Genomic DNA, 22,662 nt, shown 5'->3' with positions numbered 1-22,662 from the left:
CTCAGCAATCTAGCAGGATAGGAAGGGTGTACAGCAATACTTCTGTTTCAGTCAGCACTTACAAATGGTTTACGAAGGTTTCTAAGAGTATGATACAGAGGTGGTCAGAGGAATGAAACATGGCTGGCATATTTACACTCTTACCTCAAATTTTACAATAAAACTATGAAGCAGTCCTAAATGACTGCAAAAGATACCTCAGTGTTGCGTACATACAACATACTCTGTGACTGCTGTATTACGATAGACTTTGGCTTCCTATCAGCTCCGGGGAAAGAGAGCCATCTATCAGAGACATACAAAGTTGTTCATCAAGTTCTCAAGTTCTCACAAGCTGGAAGTGTGAAATTTGATATATGCCACCATAAATGTGGTTCTGAGTTGATACTTAATTTTTGTAACTTGTACTCAAGTGTGGCTGTTAAAAACAGAGTACAATAATGACTAAAAAAAAACCCCTTGAATCATGTTCCTTAAAGCTCTGTCAGTAATTCCCATACAAAAAACTTCCACTAGATCAAAATGTAACTCATAAACAGTGCTAATAATTGAAATCTAGATCCAAAAGTCAGTTTTAACATCTTTTTCAGTGTAATTTGATCTTCCAGACAGGTGGTCTGCAGTGACACAGACTAAACCTAACACATTTGTCCTAAAGGATAAATTCCCAGAGTTTTACAATATAAACAAGGTCTTACTACTGGAAAATTTTACTGTACTCCTGCCTGGCAGAGCAGCTCCTCCCTTCCTTGAAGCTGTAACTTGGGATCTTATGTCCACTACTCTCTGCACCAAGAGTTATTACCAGAAAGGCTCCTAGCACATCTCCGTACTGGCAGACTGGGTTTTAACAGCCGAATAAGAACTAACCCCTGCCTGCATTGCTAAAAGCTTTAAAAAGTCACCATACTGACTGAACCAAATATACAACAAATTTAGCCTACGTAAACAATTATCTTAGTGTTTCCCCTTGCTGTAGTGTCTAGAGGATGGGCAAACTCGAGGGTGGCGGCAGCTGGCAAGCAAAAAGCATAGTTCAAAACATCTCCCAGTAGAATTAAGAAATGTTGTGCATATTGCAGAGTTTGGCAACACACCAAATAGGGTTCTTTACTCGTTTAATAAAACTGTAACTTGCAAGACAGCAAGCATGACAGCTAAAGTGTTAAACTGAATCATGAGCTCACTCATGACCTTCAAAAAAAAAAAAAAAAAAATCCTTTACAACTAAAATTTGGCTTAATGAACAAGGAAATGAGAAGACACTTTGCAAGTTACCCAATGCTAGTGGTTAAAAATAAAACCACCACCACCTCATTTTCTGCATAAAGCAAACCTCCTCCACTACACACAAAGTTAACATAAACTGATTTTCCAAAGGTATTTCAACAGCCATGCTTCCAGCACCTACCCGCAAACAGCTGGAAGCAAATCTGCACACACCTGAAAACCCGCCAACGAGCGGACAGCACCGTTTTTATGGAAACATCCCATGCTCTCCCCAAACTTTCTCTCACGGAAAGTAACTTTATTGAGCGCGCCCGCGACACGCCTTGCGCAGGGCACGCAGCACTCCGCACGTGAGGACACAGCGCGGCTGAGGGGCACACGGCGCTCAGGGAGGGGGGCCGGCCGGGCGGCTAAACACTGCGCCGCGCCCCCGAGCCTGCGGCCCGCGGCCGCCGGGAGCCCGGGCCCCGGGCCCCAGCGGTAGCACCGCCCATGCCGCAACTCGGGGGCGGGGGCGGAGCGCCACGGCCCGCAAGGCGGGCACGCACTGCCGGAGCAGGCCTGGCGGGGTACGCTGAAGGGAGGGCACGGTGCACACCGCTCCGTGTGGAGGCGAGGGGAAGCAGATGGGCTTCCCGAGGACCGGGCCGCGGAGGGCTGTTGGGGTAAAGAGCGTTCTCCCAGGACTTTACCTTTCCTGGAGCCCTCGCCGCTGCTGGTTGAGGGCTCCCCGGGCTCGGCGGCACCGGCAAAAGCCGGGAACAGGGCCATGTCTCAGCTTACCACCACTACTGCCTGCCCGAACTGCCCTGCGGGCCGGCGGGGCAACATGGCGCGGCGGCGCCGAGCACTCTGGGAGATGTAGTTTGCCCGCCCGACTTCTCAAAATGGCTGCGACGCCCGGTGGCTGCAGAGGGAAGTGGGGTTTAGTGCTGGGGTTGTTTTCTCGAGGACTCTGCATATCTTGCGCCTTCCGCTGCCGTCGCGAAGGGGATTAGAGAGGGAAACTGCTGGGAGAAGCGGACGGGATGGGGTTTCCAGAGCCAGCCTTTCTTTCCTTACCACCCTGTGTTCCCAGGAACACAGGAGCAACAAGTCTCTTTGGGACTGGAATGCTCAGCTGTATAAAGAATGTTGTAAGAAGCCACTCATCCTTTCAGTTGGTATCCACTGTATGTTTGAAGGCCTGTCTAGCCAGACAGCCTGCCTCAAACACCAGTAGCAAGGGCTTCGGGAAGAAATACCCTCCTGCACTCAGTCCTTTGTGAACTCCTGATGAGGGAGTTGCCCATCATGTTTAATAGTATCCATGAGCCTGCCCTCCATAAAGGAACTGGAAAAATAATTTTTTATGCTGTTACATTTCCGCCTTCTTGGGCAGGATGTTCCACTTTTTAATTATGTATTGTCTGAAACAGTATTTCCTTTTTGTCTCAAGCCCAGTGCCCAATTCTTGCATTGTGAGGAAAAATAAGCGTCCCTACTCACTTTCTTTGCAAAATTTTATACACTGTTTAGATATTTCACTTCAGTATTCTCCTGTCTGGACTGAAAAGTCTGCCTTTTTTCTTTATGTATTAAAGCTAGTCCATAATGTTCTCCTTGTTGAATTTCTTTAGTTTTTCTAACTCCTACACTAATACTACTGCACAACCAGAATTTCACGTAGTGATTAAGCTATATGTGTACCATGGGTTTAGGGATTATATGGAATTATAACGGCTGGTTTGCTTTCTGCTCCTTTCCCAGTACCTTCTGATCATTCTGTTTGGCTTCTGGCTTCTCCTGAGCTACAGTGTCTCTTAAGAGCCTATTCCTGAGTGGCAAAAGTTAATAGGTAACTGTTGTGTATAGATGTTAGGATTAGCTTCCCTATACACACTGGTTCGCACCTGCCGAGCTGATCTATTTGATTATTCTTTAATTTATTTCTGAAATACTTCAGCAACTTTTCTCAGTCAGCTTTCCAGCTGATTATCCTGAATACTTTTGCACCATCTGCAGACTTTTACAACTTTATGTTCACTACCGTTTGCAGCCATTTTGTACACGTTGAACAGTCAGATTCCGAGGAATCCCACTGGTGGCTTCTTCCTTTAGAAGACTGTAAAACTATTTCTTAATCCTTGTTTCCTACCTTTAATTTATTAATAATCCATAAAATGCTATGCATTTTTATCAACAGGAGAGAATAATATGAAGTACAGAGAGAAAAGGAATCACAACAAAATGGTGGTCCTGGGCGCTGATAATCTGGAAGTCATCAAATGAGAGGGGCTTGATTGCTAGCTTGGAAAGAATGGGCTTTAAAATGTATGCTCACATATTGGTGTGGAGCAACGGTTTTGTTCAAGTCTGTTAGTATCTATCAAGTTTTGTAGTAGAACATTAGAATGTGGAAAATGCAGTACGTAATACACAGAAATATTTATCTGCCTAGAATTGATACAGAAGATAGGTAAAAAATCTAAAAGAAGCACGTTACCAATTGGTGACCAATTTCTGGACAGAAAATTTAAAAAAAACCCAAAAAACAAAAAACCAAAATCTGTCTTGTCACATGTGCTTTTTAGCCTTTTTCCTGAGAAGAGAAAGCCTGTGTAACTATGCTACCTGAACATGTGTCTTTCTGTCTCCCAGGCATAATTTCTCCAGATACTTTTAGAACTTGTCACCAATTTCAGCCAAGTTTAACAGGAGGTTACAGGCTATTACATTACTTCAAATTACACGAAAACAGGTGGCAACGCAGAGCAGGATTTTCAGTGGGAGGAAAACTCCAGTGTGCATGCAGTTCATATTAGGAGTATAACCTACTGGGAAAGTTGAGTCAGAACTCTCCTGCTCATGAAAATACTTGTTACGCTCTTATTTAGGTAGTTATGGAAGTTTGTAAATGCATTTATTCTGCATGCCTCAGCACTGGGAAAACTATCACCTATACAGAAAATTAATTACTTCCCTATTCTCTTATGAACCAGGCTCAAAGTTCTTTCAAGATGCTCTAGATGCAGGATAAACTAAACAGATTTAATAACAAAAGTATTGAGTTTATTTGTTGAATGTCATTACATTGTCTCTCAGCTGCTCATAGTGATGGTAGCTAACAGCTTCTCAACAAAGACAATACAGAAAATGATCTTTTTGTGAGTAAAGCAAATGACCAAAGAGAGAGTTTATAAGGATCCTACATACAGATTTATGCCCTGCATCCCTGGAAATTAGCCCAAATTCTGGATAGAGGGATAAATTAATGAAGGTGTTATTATTGTTGCCATACATAGATTACTGTGACATTAAAAAAAAGGAAAAAAACCCCCACACCATAGTTAACGCTACCATGTAAATGCAGGCAATATTTTCCATTATCACAAGTGGAAGTTAAACTGGTGTGAATGTTGCTTTTAGATTATTTTATTTATTTGTACAAATAGTTCCTATTTATCATTAGTAGAAATCAGCTATGCAGTAAAATCTTGTACATTGACATTTCCTTGACTTACTGACTGAACAATGCCCGTTCTATGTAGTTTTGTGCAATGTATTTAGCCCCATGTTGACCAAATTTTATCTTGCGGCTTTTGTCTTAAAACTCTTCAAAATGCATTTTAATAATGTTATATGGATATTTTATAAACCTTTACAGGCAAAAAGTACTATTATAAAAAATTGTTTGCCTCAATGCAGTTGAGCCAAGCCATTTCTTAGGATTTAGCGAAGAACATGACCAAAACATCTCTTTATGTCTACAGATAAGTTACCCGAAGCACGCAGCATTGTTTTTTCAGCTGTAGCCTAATAACAGCAAACCATTAAGCTTTTTACAATATGGACAAAACCACAGGAGCGGTATACAACAAGAATTCCTTGTTAATAAGAAGGAACAACTAACTAGAGGAACTAATAAGTTCCTTACTTAAAAACACTCTGGTCCACTTTTTACATTGTATCTACCTATTTAACATGTTAAAATTATTTTTTTTAATTAATAATCCATTTTAAGGATTTTTCTTCTTTGGAAAGCCTTACAGTGAGTAATTTACTGAACTGCCTAAGTAGATGTGAGAGCAATAGTCTTCAGTAGATTTGGGACTTGAGTTCTTTTGTATATTTTGACAAAAATCATAATGTTATATTTAGACGGACAAAAAAAAAACCAAAAAGACAAACCAAACAAAAAAACCCAACCTCTCATCAGGTCCATAACATTTTCCTTATTACAATAAAACTGTAGCAGACATTTGTGAATCTGACTGTTGTGAAATGGGTGCCATATGAAGCAGTAATTCAGGCCTCTCATCAGGGCCTGAAAGGCCACCAAGGGATGGTTTAATTCTTGGCCTCACACATTCACATTTTTCTCTGTCATGCTCTCCACACCCTAACTTTACAGCCTGTGATATCATGCCTTTCATATCTGTCAGATTTTCTCTTGCTTCTCCAGACTTTCTATTTCCTCTATAGTAAATCATGTAGATAGTTCTTCCTTCCAGTCTGATGATTGAGGAGCTCCTGCTAGGTTCATCTCTCCGTGGTATCTCTCTTTGACATCTCTCTATAAGATATCAAAATACTATCCTCTTTACAAACAAGGGTTTGTTCTTGTATGCAGAAAATTACAGAACAAGCCTTATAGTACAGAGCTATTAAATGGTGTCATTTAAAGCATACACAGTGGGTACCTTGAATAAAAGCATCAGAAGTAAAGGCAGCTATTTTGAGTAAGGGCTACATTGCACTTATTTAAAGGAATAAGCATCCCTAAAATAGTGTAAAATTTTGTAAGACTGTAGGAGCAGTGGTCACATTAGGGAGGACACAAAATGTATTCTGAACTCACAGCTAGAGGAACAATTGGATGTATTTATGTGTTGCCGCCTTTGGCCCACCTGAACAACCCTCCTGGGATGGATTACCGGGCTTCCACCTCAGTGTCCCACCAGCCTTTTCAAGCCTTGTTGATGTACCGTGTGTTGCCAGCATCATGTGACAATGTACTTGTATCATGATAATAACGCTTATGCAGGTTACTCTTAATAAGAAAATACATGGGTTTAATATGACATGTTTGGCATGTTCTAACAGTGAGAGGAACCGGGCAAATGTAAAAGCGGGTGCTACATCTCCCTGCAGTGAGACCTATGGAGCACAACAGGGTTTCCAGTAACACACGTTACTGTTCTGATGGCGTGCCAAGTTTCCAGCCTTCCTCTGCATTTTCCCAGCCCCTTCTCAGGTTTCTCTCACTAAGAAATCCTTTTGTCTATGCCAACACTACTCAGATATATTGAGATCTACTGAGTAATTTTACCAAGGGCTAATTTTTTATTGAGACCCACTCAGCAGGCAGAAACGTGAGAGCTCCACTTTCAGCTCTGCCAGGTGCGGCGCACTGCCACAGGGCTTTAACCTCAAGCGCTGTCCCATGGCCAGTCTCACCAGGCGAACAGCGCAGAAGAGATGATCTCCTGCAGGAGCATTGCGTGTTTCGGGCTTTAGGTCCCTTGAAGGTGCTGTTGCACTTCCCATCTCTGCCCTTCACTTGAAGAGGGAGAGGACTGGCATCCTGAACCTGGATGTGGCCTCACAGCCACCACTGCCATGCTGCCAGCTCTCCTTCCTGCCTCCTTTCTTTCCCAAGTAACCAGATTCATGCTGTAAGCATCAGGTGTGGTATGGCTGGGTCATTTCATAGAGGAAACTGTAGAGCTCTCCATCATCTCATACATTGCCTTTGTTTGAGAGTGGCAGCTCAAGAAGATGACTTCTAAGAAAATATTCTTAAATGTCTAGATATTATTCTCCCAATCCTCAAAACTGAGAGACCAAAACTGAACATAGTTTGATACAAAGGTGTAATAATTTTACATGTCTTTCAAAAACACTTCTATTTTATCTTTAAAGGGAAATGAGCTGACTCATATTTAGCCACAAATTCCAATTACTAACTTTCTCTTCAGTTTTTAATTATATATTGTATTACACTTACAGTAAATATTCTAGATGATGCTGTTATATCATACTGCTATTAAATTTTATGTATTTTACCTTTAAAGTACCTATTTTGCAGGTCAGTGTGTATATACTTCGTAGAGTCTTATGCAAAGATTTTGAAAATTACATTATTGCTCATTGAAAATATACAATTCTACTGCCACCGTCTTACAATTTAATAAATAACACCCAAATAAAATCTTAGCAGTTTAAATTATTAATAAAGAAGAAATATAAAATCACACGGAAGTGGTGCAAATATTTTTCCTTCAACAAATAAATAGAAAATAAACATATGTAAGTTGATCTTATTCAGAGATGCATTACTGCTAATACTTTTACAAAGGCCGTCAAGCCATCCTTCTGGTGCTTTAATAAAGCTGGAGTTTTATTTACTGATCCAAGTTCTATCTGTAAAATCTTCAGTTATGATAAGCTTGCTGGGTTATCAAATGCTTGCTGGGTAGACCAGCTATTACAGCTATGTTTGTGATGGACATATGTAATAACAATTACTGGGTCAGTTCAGATGTACCTTCTGGTTCTACACTTCAAAAACCTAAAGGAGATTTTTGCACTTGATTATTCAAGCTACATGATATTGCTGTCCTTGAACTTTGAACTAAAGCCATGGTCAGACTGACCCTGTGTGCATGTATGAAATATGTGCATGCAGTTCCATAATAGAAAACAGAAAGAGCAATCAAATTAATATGAAAAACCTTTGTTTCAAAGCCATACTCTAGATAGGCCTATTAGGAGTTCAGACATAAATCTCTGACTTGTACTTTAACTTCTGCTGTACATGCAGGTATGCATATGTGAATGTAAATCTGTATTTCTATATAGATTACAAAAACTGAGGGTCTTGATATTGCGCCCAGTGTATTTACTGAGAATTTTGCTTTGAACAAAACTACACAGAGAAGAAGAAGGAGGTATTTTGCAGAACTAAGCAGAGCATTCTGTTTGCTAGAAATACCCACTAGCATTTTATACAAGCTTTCTCAGGACAAAGACTAGAGAATTTTAAGAAATTCTGAATTACCAGAACTTCCTATATACCCAAAACCATGCCATTTTATCCACTTTTTGTAGAGAAACAAGGCAAGGAGTTTGACTCCTGAAAAAACCCAACCCACCCAACCAAAAAAACTACCCCACCTCCACTCTTATTTTTGGCCTATTTTTATCTTTTACCCTGAAGACCCATCATCTTTCCTTTTAAAACAACACAAGAATAGACCTTCCTGTAAGAAAAACACATTTGACATATATCTTTTATTCTCAAATCAAAACAAGGAAGCATTAGATACCATTCCAACAGAAAACATTAAACTTCTTGCAGCATTTTGATGTGGCTTTGTGACTTCAGCATGCAGCCACAGGAGAAGCTTCCAGTTACTGTAATGGGGTGGGTTTTTTGTGTCTTGGGGTCATAGGTTCAGATATTTTCAATTGCAGGAGAGGTAATATCCCTGATGAACCTCTTAAAATGCAGCCTACGAAACACAGTTAGCATGCTTAAATAGTTAGCATGTAAAAAAATAAATAGGCTACACTGGCTGACAGATGAGATTTTCCATTTTCTATTGCAGTTAGCAGTTCTTCTGCATTTTCATTGGGTTTCATGATTTCTTATGTAAAATCCATGCTAATTTCTCATTAGACTTTTCCCCAAATAAAGTTTATCTAGCCATTTATCCCTAGTCTGTAAGCTTTTATGAACATAAGTCTGGAAGGGATGGTCTGAGTTCAGCCTTCTCTGCAGAAAACCTACCACATAAGTCTGTTCATATACTCAATTTTGAAATTTGTTGGGCTTTTCTACCCACAAATCCTATTGCAAAACAGGTCCAGAACCTCCATTTTCTGATGCTTAGAAACATCCTGACTTCCTCCTTAATTTAATTCATGCTCTGTTTATATCCATCTGTTTCAGGGCCAGCATTTTCCGATGGCTTAAAATAGCTCTTCGCTTCACCAGGGTGCTAACCTGGATGTAATCTATGCACAGACAGTAATCATATGCCACTCAGCCTTTCTTCCATTAAGCAATTTTAAAATTTCGTAAAACCAGTTGCTCAGTCTACTGAATTTTTTGCACTTTCCCCAGTTCATATTCTGAAATAGAATTGTACACAGACACAGTGGTACTCTGCAGGATGGCCTGCTTCTCATTCTCTACTGAAAATATTCCACAGCCCTGCATTTATTGTTTAGTTTGCTGAATCATACCAGTGGCTTATAATGACCATGTTCAGTAATTACACTTGAGCATTTCCAATCTATTACATCCTCTAGATGAATCCCCCTATTATACCAGAACATCTTGTTATTAATCCCTAAGGAGATGGCCTTATATTTTGCATTAAATTTAACTTCTATTACTCCAGGCTGCTAGGTCACCTGTTTTCTAGGAATTAAATTCTTGATATGGCTCATTGTGAGCAAGGTGTATGAGTTTTTCTATCAGCAAGTTTAGTTAGCATGGTCTTGTTTTTGTGCCATTGCCTTTAAAAAATAAGATTGGGCCAAATGCTGGTATAAGAACCCCCACTTGAAATCCCTTTCTGGTCTCATAGTGCCCTTCCCAGCACTGACCTATTGTCATCCCTCTTTTAGCCACTTCTTTATCTAACTCATATTTCTTGTGCTATTTCTCATTTCAGCTAATAATCTCACAAGTACTATGTTGTCAAGTGCTTTGCTGAGATAAAAAACAATTGGATCTACCAGATTTCCAGCCATAAAAATTTTGCTGCCATTAAAGTAGACTCACGATCTACCTTTAGTAAACTTGGGCTGCATTTTATCCCATCTTCCATTTGTATCCATAGTGCTCATTATTTTAAAACAAAATTTGTTTTAAAGCTTTGAGTGTTATTGTAGACTAACAGAATAATTGCAAATATATTGAATGTTTATAAAAAGAAAAGTGAAACTTGCTATATAGCACAACCACAATACAACAGATGGATTAAAATCTCTACCACATGCCATAAAATGTCATGCCCTAGTTCTTACATTAGTCATTAATGCTTCCCCATTTAAGCAAGTTGAGCTCACCTAGTTTAGCTTCCCTGCTGTGGTTCACATTGTGTATATTCCCTTCTAACAGCAAACTTTCCTTTCTACATCTTTGTTCTGAAAGCTGCAAAAATTACTCATTAGGCTGGGGAGTGTAGCTAGATTATATATACCATCAGTGCTTTGGGGCTTCCCCTTCCTTTTGTGCTACTTGCAGTGTGCTACCTACACCGCTAAATAGTCTTTTGCTTTTTGGTTTATTCTTTGCAAGATCTAGCAAAGGCTAGGTTTCGCTAATCATCCTTGAGTCCTGCACCTCCAAATCTCCAGGTAACAGCTCTCTTCATTCATTTCCCTTCTCCATTCCATATAGACCTTTTCCTTGTTTTTTACTCTTAACTGCTGAGGTTGTTACTCATCCTGCTTCCATACTTGGAATGTAAATTCCAGATGGTTTCTGCATCTCTGAGTTAGATACATTCCAGATGTCTGTCATGCTTAAGCTTCTGATTTATTCAGTCCATTTGTATACCTCAATTACTGTGTCTAATCTACCAACATTTGTTGTTATGGTATTAAAAAAGCCCTCCAAAACTTTAATTGTTGAAACAGCATTGTTTATTCTTCCATTTAATTTGTGTTTTTCCACCCTCAGAAATACAAGCTTGGACATATCACTGGGATGGAACCAAGGCATTACTAGGACAAAGGAACAACAACCAGCACATGAGTCCAGGCTAAACCTCAACAGCTTGCAAAAGAAGTGTTATGTGTGGTTCAGATGTGTGAGGGAATGTGATACATGTATGGAGTGAGCAAGATTGCATTCTCTTTTTTCTCTCATACCTGTAAGTCCATCTGTAATTATACTCTGCTTCCCAAATACTGTGCACATCTCTGCAAAACAGCAAGGCGGGAGGTAACCATAGTGGCCTTGATGGATATGATACCTCTAATTATCTAGTCATTCTTGAGAGGTCAAGCAGTGGAAACCAAAGCCTATAGCCAACAACAACAAAAAAAAAAGTGTTCCAGAGCTCGTAATGAAGTGACTCCATGAATGAAGAAGCCAAAAGATTGATTTCTATAACCAGTGTTTGCTTAAAAAAATGTTTTATGTTATGATTGAAATCATCTGGAATACTCTACCTCAAATTCTTCTAAGTCAATGTGTCAATACATAAGTTAACATAATTAAGCATTCTAATCATGAAATCACCTGATGGATGTTGTTTTCATAGGTTATCTTGCTTCTAACTGTCAACTTGAAGTAGTTCATACTGTTATTTGAGATCTTGGCGGGGGGGGGCAGGTTAAAATACAAAAGGAAGGAAAAATTAACCTTTATCCTGCTAAAGGTTAAACACCTCTGGAAACCTATGAGGCTTGATCCCAAAACATCACAGGACCAAGGTTACTCACTATTTAAAATACTAGACTGGAAAAAAAAAAACCCCACCCAAACTAAAAGTACCATTTAGTATTGTCTCCCTTCCTCTTCAAACAAGTGAAAAGTTTCTTTATTGAGGGAAAAGTACTGGGAAAATTACCCAATAAAATCTCAGTACCCAAAGTGTATTATTCGTTTTGATCAACAGCTGCCAGAGAAATAATTGTGAGGAGCATGTAGAAAAAGGAATAAAGTCTTTCTCTAGAGCAATGGGGGATCACATGGAAAATAATTACAACAGAGAAAAGGGTAAAAGAATCAGAAAAATGTAAAACTCTACTGAATTTCTATAATTTAGTATTATTTGTCAAGAATTTCTTCTACAAGCGGAAGAGTATTATTTAAATATGGAAAACCTCTAAAATGCTTCAGTACAGTTCATTATTCCATAGACTTTACTTTGATAAACAGTCTTAGTCCATTCATTTCTGTCTACTCTTTCCATTATTTTCCACATTAGATATGAGCTGTTCTATGTATAATTTAGCCTAGCAATTACATGAGGTTATTATGCCAAACTAGAAACCACATATATATAAAAATAAAATAGAGAAAAATCATATGGAAGTACATAGAAATGCAGAAATATGTTCCTGAACATATTTTGCAATTTTTTAGTGACTAAGAAATTACTATTAGTGTTCATCGGTATATCCAGAACAACTTGATCTTTAAAGTATAGCCAACCGTAGTAGACAATCTTGTACTGGAAGCGATAAAACATGGCAGCTGTATTTCCCAGGAATTGTATCCACTGATTCCTGATATTTAGGACTGTTCAAAGTCCTAAAATCCAAGTAACAGCACAATGGTACTCTACTACCTTTGTTACCAAAAGAGTGCCGGCGAGTTTTAGAATAAAGTACTTCTTTTGAGCTAAGCATATTGCCATTTAAATGAAGAAAACACACCATATGCTTAAATAAAAAACTTCTGGCACCTACACACTGAAAGGGGAAGCCGCACTCCACCCCAAACTATGTTTCAGCCTTTGGCAGAAGTATACAGCAGCCTCATATGAACTGTGGAATCTCTAAACACTGTCAAAGCAGCCTTCATTTAGGAGGAGCTACATGAAGCAGGCTCTGGTAGGTTTGTCCGAGTTCATTTATAGAACACTTACCTTGGGTTTGTGAGTTGGTGTCCCAAATTTGTAAGCAAACAAGCGGGTAACAATATACTGGAAAGGAAAAAACTTCAAATGTTGACATTATAGAACTGCTTAAAGAGCCATAATCACTAATGGAGGCTCTGTGCTAGAGTACCACTACTGAAATATGAAGCCTAAGATTTTAAGACCTAGTCTAGAAAGCACTCTCTTTTAAAATGCTAAGATCAGTTACTTTTTATTGCTATTCAGTAAATAACTATTTGAGAAACGTAAATTAATAGGACTACCTGTTGCAGACAAGCCCGGAGATAAGCACATTCAGATAATCAGCACAATATGTTCAGTGAGTTGTCAGGAACATAGGTTAAGTTGGGGAGTGGTACAAAGAGAGACTAAAGAGTTAAGGGAGGAAGGAAAGCAGTAAGAGAGGCTAGAGTTAGAAAATAAGAGCTGCTGAATGCCAGTTAATAGCTGTAGCCGAACAGAGAGTTTTCTGGTAATAGAATCTGTTCTTCTCAAGTCAAAAGAAATACAGTGTTTGCAGGTGATCTCTGTTGTTCAGGGATCTGTTTCCCTGGGGTTGCCAGCTGTGTTTTGATAGTCAGATTGGGTGGGAGATTTCTCCAATTCCTGTCAGTTTTCTTCCCTGTTGAGGAAACAGCTCGACAGGCATCAGTTCCTTTGCTTGTCAAGGGAAATTTTTTTGCTCCTTGGAAAAGTGCCTGCTCTGTATTTATTCCCTTTGTTTGGATTTCTTTTCCTTTTCAATGATCTTTTCTGTACAAAAGAATTCTCACCTTCTCAAGGAAAACCTAGCATATGCCACTCCTAGAAGTGACTTCTGAAGCCTGATGATCATTTGTGTCCACCCACCCCATACATTTTTCTTTCCCACAAGTGGGGTGGAGCAAGAGGAGGCAGCAGCAAAGACAAGCAGGGATTTATTTCTCTGTAATTTCTGGCCCAGTGACACCATGCCTGAGGGGCAGAGAACCCCCTGCGGCCACTTTGTTTGTAGCCTTTTCTTCATTGAAATTGCTGACAAAACTGACTGGGAAACCCAAGGCTCTATTGGTTTTCATTCCCAACAAGCCATGAAGTGCACAGTGGTACACAGCTCAGTGAAGCCATCTAGTTTTTCAGAGAGTACTGTGTGTGGTTTGCAATTTTGCAACCCTGCAGTTTTCTAAGTGGTGGTTCAGTACTAAAACAAAGAGAATGCTGTTTTCATGTGCTAAAATGAAACAATTCTATTTATTAATGCCATTCCTAAATTACTTTATTTGCAGGGAAGAAAAAGCCTTCCCTCAAATCTCCAGCTGCTTACCAGCATTTTTCATTTTTTAGTATTTCACCTTCAAACATGTTTAGAGATTTTGGAAGCATTGTTTTATTTGAGATTATTCCTAATTTACAGTGGTACAGCTATTAAAATTAGTGGAGTTACAGGGAGTATAGCTGCCCTGTGGCTACTGTTTCACAATAAAAAATGGCAAGAGTATGCTGAAGCCTTCTTAATACCCTCTCTGCCCCTCAGCTTTGCCAACACAACTGCTTGTAGGACTTCTTAAATAGTCCTTAAATGGAATTAAAAAAACCCCACAACGATCTTGGAAAGTTGTGTTAGCACATCTAAACGGATGGCATGGCACGGGCAGAAGAAGGAACAAAAAACAGGGAAGCAGAAATACCTCCACCTGATACTGCTGCTTGGATTGCAATAAAATAACAGCCTATGCAAGACCAAAAGTGAGAGCAGGCTTGTAACACCCACTGAGCCAATTCTCAATTATCTATGATTTGATTACCTATGTTGCAGATTATCTGTGCCACAAATGTTAAACCAACCACTGTGCATCTGGCAGAGGTAGTAGGTGAGGCCCACCGCTGTACAAATACCTCTTGCAAGACTGTGCCTGGCTTGGAAACACTACACGCATCTTCGTGGAGAGACTGAGATCATAAATTCTGTCAAACCAAAGTTCCCTCTGTGAAACAGCTGAGCCGCCTTCTCACCGTGTTCCCAGAACCAGGAGTGACAGCGTGCTGCAGTCACACCTCACTGCTTCCCTCAGGAACAGCTCAGACCCAGCTGGGCTGCAGGCCAACTGCAGCCGGCTACATGTGGAGACAGCTGAAATGATCCCCAGCACGCGGGATTATGGGAGGTGTTCTAGGTCAGGTGAATACGATACACATGCACGGATCCAGTTTGGATATCTGACCCAACAAACTCTCCCACAGGGAACTAAGGAGATAACATTGAAACGTCAGCAGCAAGAAGCTTGGCCAGTTTCTGGAGGAAAGTATGGGAGCAGAATGAAAAGGCCAAAATGTCATAGGTGACACCACCAGTGAGGCATTTACACTATAAAGTATTACTTGCAAAAGAAAACAGGAAACATTACAATTAGGAATAGGATACTGAGAAGCATTCTGTCTTTGGCTCAGCTCCAGCCTGACTGAGCTGGATGACACAGAGGATCCAGCTGAAGTTATAAGGCAACTTTTTCTTGGTTGTCTGTTACAGAGCTAACACAAACCTTGCAAGCACAGTAGTTTCCTGCAAACCACGATAAAACAATCACCTCTCAGAGTGAAAGTATATTTTAGTGCTACATAGTAGCTTTGCAGCTGATTATTCTGTGATATTTATATTGCATCATAAATGTGTTTACCATTTTGGATTATTTTAAAATAATATAGTTTGCCATTGAAAAGTAACCCAACTTCCAAGTGAACACAAGTATTTTTACTCTAATGTAATAGCTATCACTTTGCCTTTAACAGATCATCAAAAGTTCAAAATTAATTAATTCTTAGCAAATATTCAGATAAGGTGCACAACTTCATTAAATCAGTTAGCTTCAGGATTTTCATTTTTGTGTGTTTTGTCTGCCCCATATGAGCAATACCAATGAAGCCAAACAGGCTGTTGGCTGGTTCCTATGTTGCAATTTTGTGTGATATTACATTCTCTAGTAATGCCAATTCTTTTTGGCCCAAAGAGACGGCCAGTTTTCCACATCTTTAAGGTCGTTTCCATTAGCAAAAGAAATTGATGAAATGTGATATGACCTCCTTTATTTAGGAAGAATGGACATAACACTCTGATTTATGGAGCACAGAGAAATTCAGATGAGTAGGAGCAATTTATTTACCTGTAGTTCCCAGACTATCTGTAGACAGCTGTATTCTAAAAATCTTCCTTCTGGCAATTCTGATGCCACACAGACAGGATCACAGCAGCTTCCAGACCACTTCCTCAGTTCTGAAATGATTTCTAAATCCTCAGAAAACCAGCTGGACTGTTTGACCCTCCTATTGTCTGCACCTGCATGTGACCCAGTGCAAGTACAACATTTTCTACTGCCCATTATCTAAATCAAAGTAAATTTTAATTGTTTCTTGTGGTTTCTGAATGGAAAGTGGCTCTCATGGCCACTACTTTGAACAAAATGGTTTACTGCCCAATGCCCAACACAGTAGCATGCTCTTCAGACTTCATTTTTTCATATTGTCAAACAAATCCCTTTGGAATTGCACAGAATCTCATAGCTTAGCCAGATATCACAGGCAATCCCATGTGGCCATCCACTGAAGCCAAGAGAATTACTGCAGGGATGGATTTGGCAGTACAGCATTTTGAACTGAGTTCCCTTAAGCAAGAAATCAACACAAATGTACAAACCCGGCTGCGTTTGAAGGTTCTGTTTTGCAGCCATCTGTGCAGTCTTTTATTGTTCAACAGGAACAAAACAAATTCTGGGCTAAATGATACTCATTTATATATGTGTTTAGGTAAAAAAAAAATACACAGAATTAGGAAAGCTGAAAATAACTAGAAAAAGCTGTTTTGAATTATTAGAAAACCCAAAAAGCATTACATTTGAGTAAAACACTAAGCATCTAGCTTAAGACGTGTTGGCACTGCAAATTAACATGAGAATCCCTGTATGATTTCTTAAGTTAAAAGGTACAGTCAGCTTAGGGAACTTTACTGTATGCTAATTTCTCAGACGAAACATGAGAGCTGGAATGTTGCCTCTTTTTTAGTGGTACGTAAAATCTTGTATCATTTTTTGAGAAGTAATATACTTGATTACTGTTTGCCAAATCAATGAGTAATTACATGGTCAAGAACTGAGTAAATTCTAAAATGTACATGAATACCAAACTGCTATTGATTGACAATGATTCTGGAAGCCTTATTACATGTCACGCTTCACATTTAAGAAAATCTATCACTGTTACAGTTATGAATATAATATTTTATGGGATAGACTGTCTCCTGTTCCCATCAGCGAGTACTTGATTCATGGACCTGATCTTGCCATAGCTGTAGAAAGATACTGGCCCAGTCTGATCCCAAATCTGATCCAGAATGGTATTTTCTATGTATCAACCTCTGATCTTCCTGTGACATCCTGTTTTTTGGGACCTGAAGAAAGCATATGTTTCTCAACATACTAACTCAAATATGTTTTAATCTGTGCAGTCAGTTTGGGTTTTTTAATGCAGCTTTGCACAAAAATTTGATCCACATTTTGCTTTCACTTCTATTTGGGACCAGCTTCTGATCAATTTAAGCAGAAAAACATAGTGACGGTTTAAGCACTGAAGTGCTCTCAGACTCAGACAATAATCCTGTTGATTAGCAACATTATTTTATAAGAATATATAAGAATATATTGAGAAGTAATGGGTGCTTGCAGCCCAGAAAGCCAACTATATGCTGGGCTGCATCAAAAGAAGCGTGACCAGCAGGTCTGGGGAGATGATTCTACCCCTCTAATCTGCTCTCGTGAGACCCCACTTGGAATACTGTGTTCAGCTCTGGCCCCGCCAACATAAGAGGGTCATGGAACTGTTGGAACAAGGCCAGAGGAGGGCCACGAGGATGATCAGGGGGCTGGAGCACCTCCCGTATGAAGACACGCTAAGGAAATTGGGACTGTTCAGACTGGAGAAGAGAAGGCTGCATGGAGACCTCATAGCAGCCTTCCAGTATCTGAAGGCGGCCTGCAAGGATGCTGGAGAGGGACTAATCATCAGGGACTGTAGTGCTGTAGTGACAGGACAAGGGGTAATGGGTTCAAACTTAAACAGAGGGAGATTTAGTTTGGATATAAGGAAGAAGTTCTTTACTGCGAGGGTGGTGAGGCACTGGAATGGGTTGTCCAAGGAAGTTGCGAATGCTCCACCCCTGGCAGTGTTCAGGGCCAGGCTGGACGGGGCTTGGAGCAACCCGGTCTAGTGGAAAGTGTCCCTACACATGGCAGGGGGCTTGGAACTAGATGACCTTTAAGGTCCCTTCCAACCCAAACCATTCTATGATTTTATGATTTTTGCTTTTTAAAGACTCTTTAAATTGCAACGAAAGACACAAGTGGCAGATGCATACTCATCTGAGCTGTGGAGCAATTACCACTGCAAAAGTAGTTCCAAGTGACTAACCATTCACACTGCAAAGTCTCCCTGTGTCTCTAGTATGTTCTAGCATAGACCAGTTACTCTGAAAGAGCATGTGTAATGCGTGACTAAGCTCCTTTACACCTGGAGTTGTGTATGACCAGCAGCGAACACTAGTCAGCTGATGCAGAGTGACTTGCTGCTGTCCAGGCCAGGAGCTCTTGCCTCTCTGCCATCATTATCCGCACTGTAGAAGCCTAGCCAGAGCCGCCTTTTACAAGACTCTGGGAACAAGACAAGGTAGAAATTGTGACATGGATGGAGTGGAGGTGGGTGAGGGAATGGAGTTGGCTCCTTCTCATAGAGGTGAAGGAGGCAAGTTAAAATTTGGGGCTTCAGTATGCGATGCATGGACACAGGTACAGAAGTGGCGTAAGAAGGCAGATGTGGAAGCATGTATGTTCCTGAACATTTATGCAGACCAGTCTGGGGACAGAAGTTTGACACTACCAGTTGCACCAAAGCCTTGCCCCTATCCAATGGATTAAGCCTGCGAGTCCCTGCTCTGTATCAGTCTGTTTTGCAGTCATGAAATCTATGCTAGGATGGATAACAAACACGGTAAAGTTTACGCCCAGGAAGTTAATCACACGCTGTGAGCGATCAACACACCCCCACAACGAAAGGAGGCTCAGAGCCAGAACCTCCTGCCATAAAACCTGTGACAGAGTTAGTCAAACAATTAGAGCAGTAGGGTACTATAGAAAGAATTCACCCACCATATAACAGCCCAGTATGGCCTTTTAAAAAACCAGATAGAATATAGCACATGACTATTAACTGTAGGGCTTTCAATAAAGCAACTGGCATTTTAACAGCCCTTCTTCCCAGCACAGTAGATATGAACATGCTCTTCTGTGGATGGGAGTGTTAGCTACAAAAGGTATGGTCTTTTTGATCCCAATACATGAGCAAGACAAACCACGTTTTGCATGTTCTTGAGGTGGAAGACAGTATACCTTTTATCACCTACCCCAAGGTTTTAAACATGGACCCATCTTTGCCCATGCCACCTTAGCTAAACAGCTAGAATCAGTCATCCTCCCACCTGAAGTAACAATTTTGCAATATACAGATGATACTGTAGTTGGAGAACATCTTGAGTAAAATGGTTCGCTAAAGTATCAGTGCTATTGTCCAGCATTTACAAAAATTAAATATTAGTGTTCTTGACTTGAAATGGCAAGGACCAAGTCAAGTAGTTGTATTTTTAGGTACATGATGGATAGGAGAACAGAAAACAGTTGCAGAATTTGTATTACCAGAGACACAAAGTATTCAAGCACCTCTGATAAAAAGGAGTTACAAGCTTTATTAGGAAGTTTTGGACGTTGGAGGTCACACATTCCTGGATTCAGTATTTTAAGGGCATCTCTCTAATTTGGTGAAGAAAAATACTATATGGAGTTGAGAACAAAATTATCATGAAACATTAAATGCTTTAAATGATGACATTTTACCAACCAATCTATGGGACCTTTTATCCCTGCACACCCAAGGACACTTCATATAGGCATAGGTCATGAGGGATATCAATAGGGATTATGGCAACAAGATGTGCAAAGTAAAAAGCTTACCTATTACATTTTGTTCTAAATTGTGGCAAGGCTCCCAACTACATTCCACTTGAGAAAGTGCTGTTAGCTGCATAAGAGGCTGCTAACTAGTGAGCCGTTAATTCAAGAAAGGGAAATAGTTATGTGTACCCATTCTTACTTTAAAACCAATTTTAATTTGTAAGCCATTACCCTTAACGGAAGCCCATGAAACTGATGTGTAGTGATGGGCTTCGTATATACTTCACCAGGTGACAAGTGATGGGATGAGTAAAGAAAAAAATCAGATCAGAGAGTGTGGAGCAAATTGGGATGCCTACTGAATACTCCCATCTGCCTTTCTCTCCAATAACTGGGAAGGCCTGGGAAGGCAAGACAAAAGAAGTTTGGTTCACAGTGGCTAGAGAGCTGGGTGAAAAACAATCAGGAAGTAAATGGTAGAGATGTGTGGGGAAAAAACACTTGAAAAAGATCTATGATATAAAGCAGCCTAAGTCATATCCATAGGACATGTACCTGCCCACCAAAAACTAAAAACCCCAAGGCAAAGTGGAATCAGATGGATGATCATTTGGCTAAAATCAATGTATTCCAAAACTTGAGGCAGAAAGGCTAGTGGAAGTGGGTACAGGAATGGCTAGGACACACTGGGTATAATTTGTTTCAATGGGCTGCAAGGAGAGGATGGCCTGCGACAAAAGCTCTGGCAATATATATTGTAGATGCATGACTCCATTTGTTCTTACACAAAACCAATTATTCTAAGACTTCTAGCGTGGTGTAAGTAGTATTTCACATCATCAGATACATTTAACAGTAATTTAAATGGCAGTTTGTGCTCAGTGCCTTTTCCCAACAAGAGTGTCAGGGTAGATGTAAATATTTGCAAATGACACTAAGGAGAAAGTATAATGAAAAGTATTTTCTGGTACAGGTACAACTCACTGAAATCAGACATCTTCCTAAGTGTTTACACTCCAGGCACTACCAGATTTTCCAGCAAATGGTAGGACTCTGAAAAACTTCATTGAAAGCTGGACAACTTGCTTAAGTGCTCCTCCACAATATCTGACAGTAACACAACCACTTGGATCAACCACCTTCCTAACTCACCTCAAACTTTTTAAAAGCAAAGTAATAAGGTCTTCCTGAGGAATCCTTCTCACCTAAGAATAAATTTGCACCAATTAAAGATAAAATAATGTAAAATAATACTTGATGTACTAATTATAACACTCACGTGTTCTTATGTATTTGTTCTTGGCTGATCCAAAAGTCACTGATCAAGTTTATCGGACATCAGCTTTTATAAAAATAGAAAATAAAACCAACCAAACAAACAAGCATCATTTCAGCAACTTTAATAGCTTTGCCAAACTTGGCATCACTTGGGCTGAAAATCTCCATGATGACTGTCTGCCTTGGCCTGTACAAACTTCATTCAAAATTGTTCATAATAATACTCTAATAATAACAGCTAAAGAAAAGCCCATATAGAAATTAATAATTTTGTCTTTAGGATAGGGCTTGACTAGCTTGTAGCAAATACAGCATAGTCACATTGCAAACAAAGAGGCTAAAGCAAAATTCTGAACAGCTATTCAGTAAATAGCACCTGTATGCCGGATCAGGTAGTGGTCCTGAAGAAAAAAATAGCACACAATAGTGTTGTTCAAGGCTGTCATATAATGTAAACAACCAACTTCCAACTTAAACGCTTCCCGGTTTTTCCATGCTTGAACTTGCAATTGTAATGCCTTTATTGACTGTGTGTTTACACGCGTACACTTGCACGCATACATAAACGCAGTATCACATAGAAATAATATCACATAGAAACACATATGACATAGAAAGAAGGAGTCAAATGGTGCAAGTTTTAGAAGAAAGGACAGATTACATGAAAAGGAAAAATTCAAACTATTCTCCTAATATGAACATGTAGTTCCATATTCTGTTATTTGGCAGTACCATTCAGGCTCCATAAGATGGCAGACCTGCATATATTTAACAGATGTTAGTGTAATGACAGTGTATTGTAAATACACTGCTTTTTACAGTGTAGTGTAAAAACAGTGTATTGTAAATACACTGCTTTTAAAATGGTTTCTTTAAATGGAGGGTGCATGTTTTTAATCAGAATGTTTTGAATGTGATATATTTAGATCTGTAACAAACTCTGCTTACTACTCCGTATTACCTCTTCCATGCCCACTGATGGCTTTGGACATGGCCTACATAGAGCACCTGTAGAAAAATAAAATGTAGCACTATCACTCAGAGTTGATTGATTTGGAATTACTTGAACTTGATCAATGTAACGCTTTCTAATAAACATGTAGTTGGTATTTATTCACAATGATTCATTCTAGCAACTTGTGCTCAAAGCAAGCTAATTCTTAGAATGTCATTGCTGTCCTGAACACACTAAGGCCCCTAAGTTTATCTTTTAAACAGTCTGCTTTACAGGAGACTATTTGGGGCAACAATAATTTACTTGTTAACCTTGAAATTAGTGTATTTATTTCCCATTGAATGATGATGTCACTTCTAAAAGCTTTCTTCAGATTCTCTGACATTAACGTAGTTCTACTATTTGTACAGTCATTATAGTGAATTAATACAACAAATTGGCTTTATGACTAATACATAATGTTTAAGGTTGTTCTGGAGAATACTGTGTGATGCCTTTACCATTGCTTTAAACCCATTTCCTTTCCATTTGTTAAGACCTCCAAGCTGGTTTAGATCTAAGATTTTAAAACCTGATCTTTTCGAAAATACTATCATACTTTAAATGACCAAGTAAGAAACTGAAT

General features: G+C 39.6%; 1 protein-coding gene across 5 annotated transcripts in view; it reads right to left on the bottom strand.

Annotated features, from left to right (window-relative positions):
• Positions 1-22,662, bottom strand: part of NRDE2 (NRDE-2, necessary for RNA interference, domain containing) — a 65,687-nt gene that overhangs the window by 31,975 nt on the left and 11,050 nt on the right. For 2 of the 5 annotated variants that reach the window (XM_030484709.1, XM_030484712.1), the window contains exon 1: positions 1,923-2,068. The exons of 2 other annotated variants lie outside the window; for them this stretch is intronic. In XM_030484709.1, coding sequence (XP_030340569.1) covers positions 1,923-2,001 — 79 coding nt within the window. In that variant the 5' untranslated portion in view covers positions 2,002-2,068. Of the gene's footprint in view, positions 1-1,922; positions 2,085-22,662 lie in introns of those variants that run through there. One more of the 5 variants, XM_030484710.1, reaches the window with a different exon arrangement.

This window comes from Strigops habroptila, chromosome 4, assembly GCF_004027225.2.
Source record: "Strigops habroptila isolate Jane chromosome 4, bStrHab1.2.pri, whole genome shotgun sequence".
NCBI lineage: Eukaryota > Metazoa > Chordata > Aves > Psittaciformes > Psittacidae > Strigops > Strigops habroptila.
The sequence above is the reverse complement of the archived record's forward strand: the minus strand, read 5'-3'. Positions and strand labels throughout refer to the sequence as shown.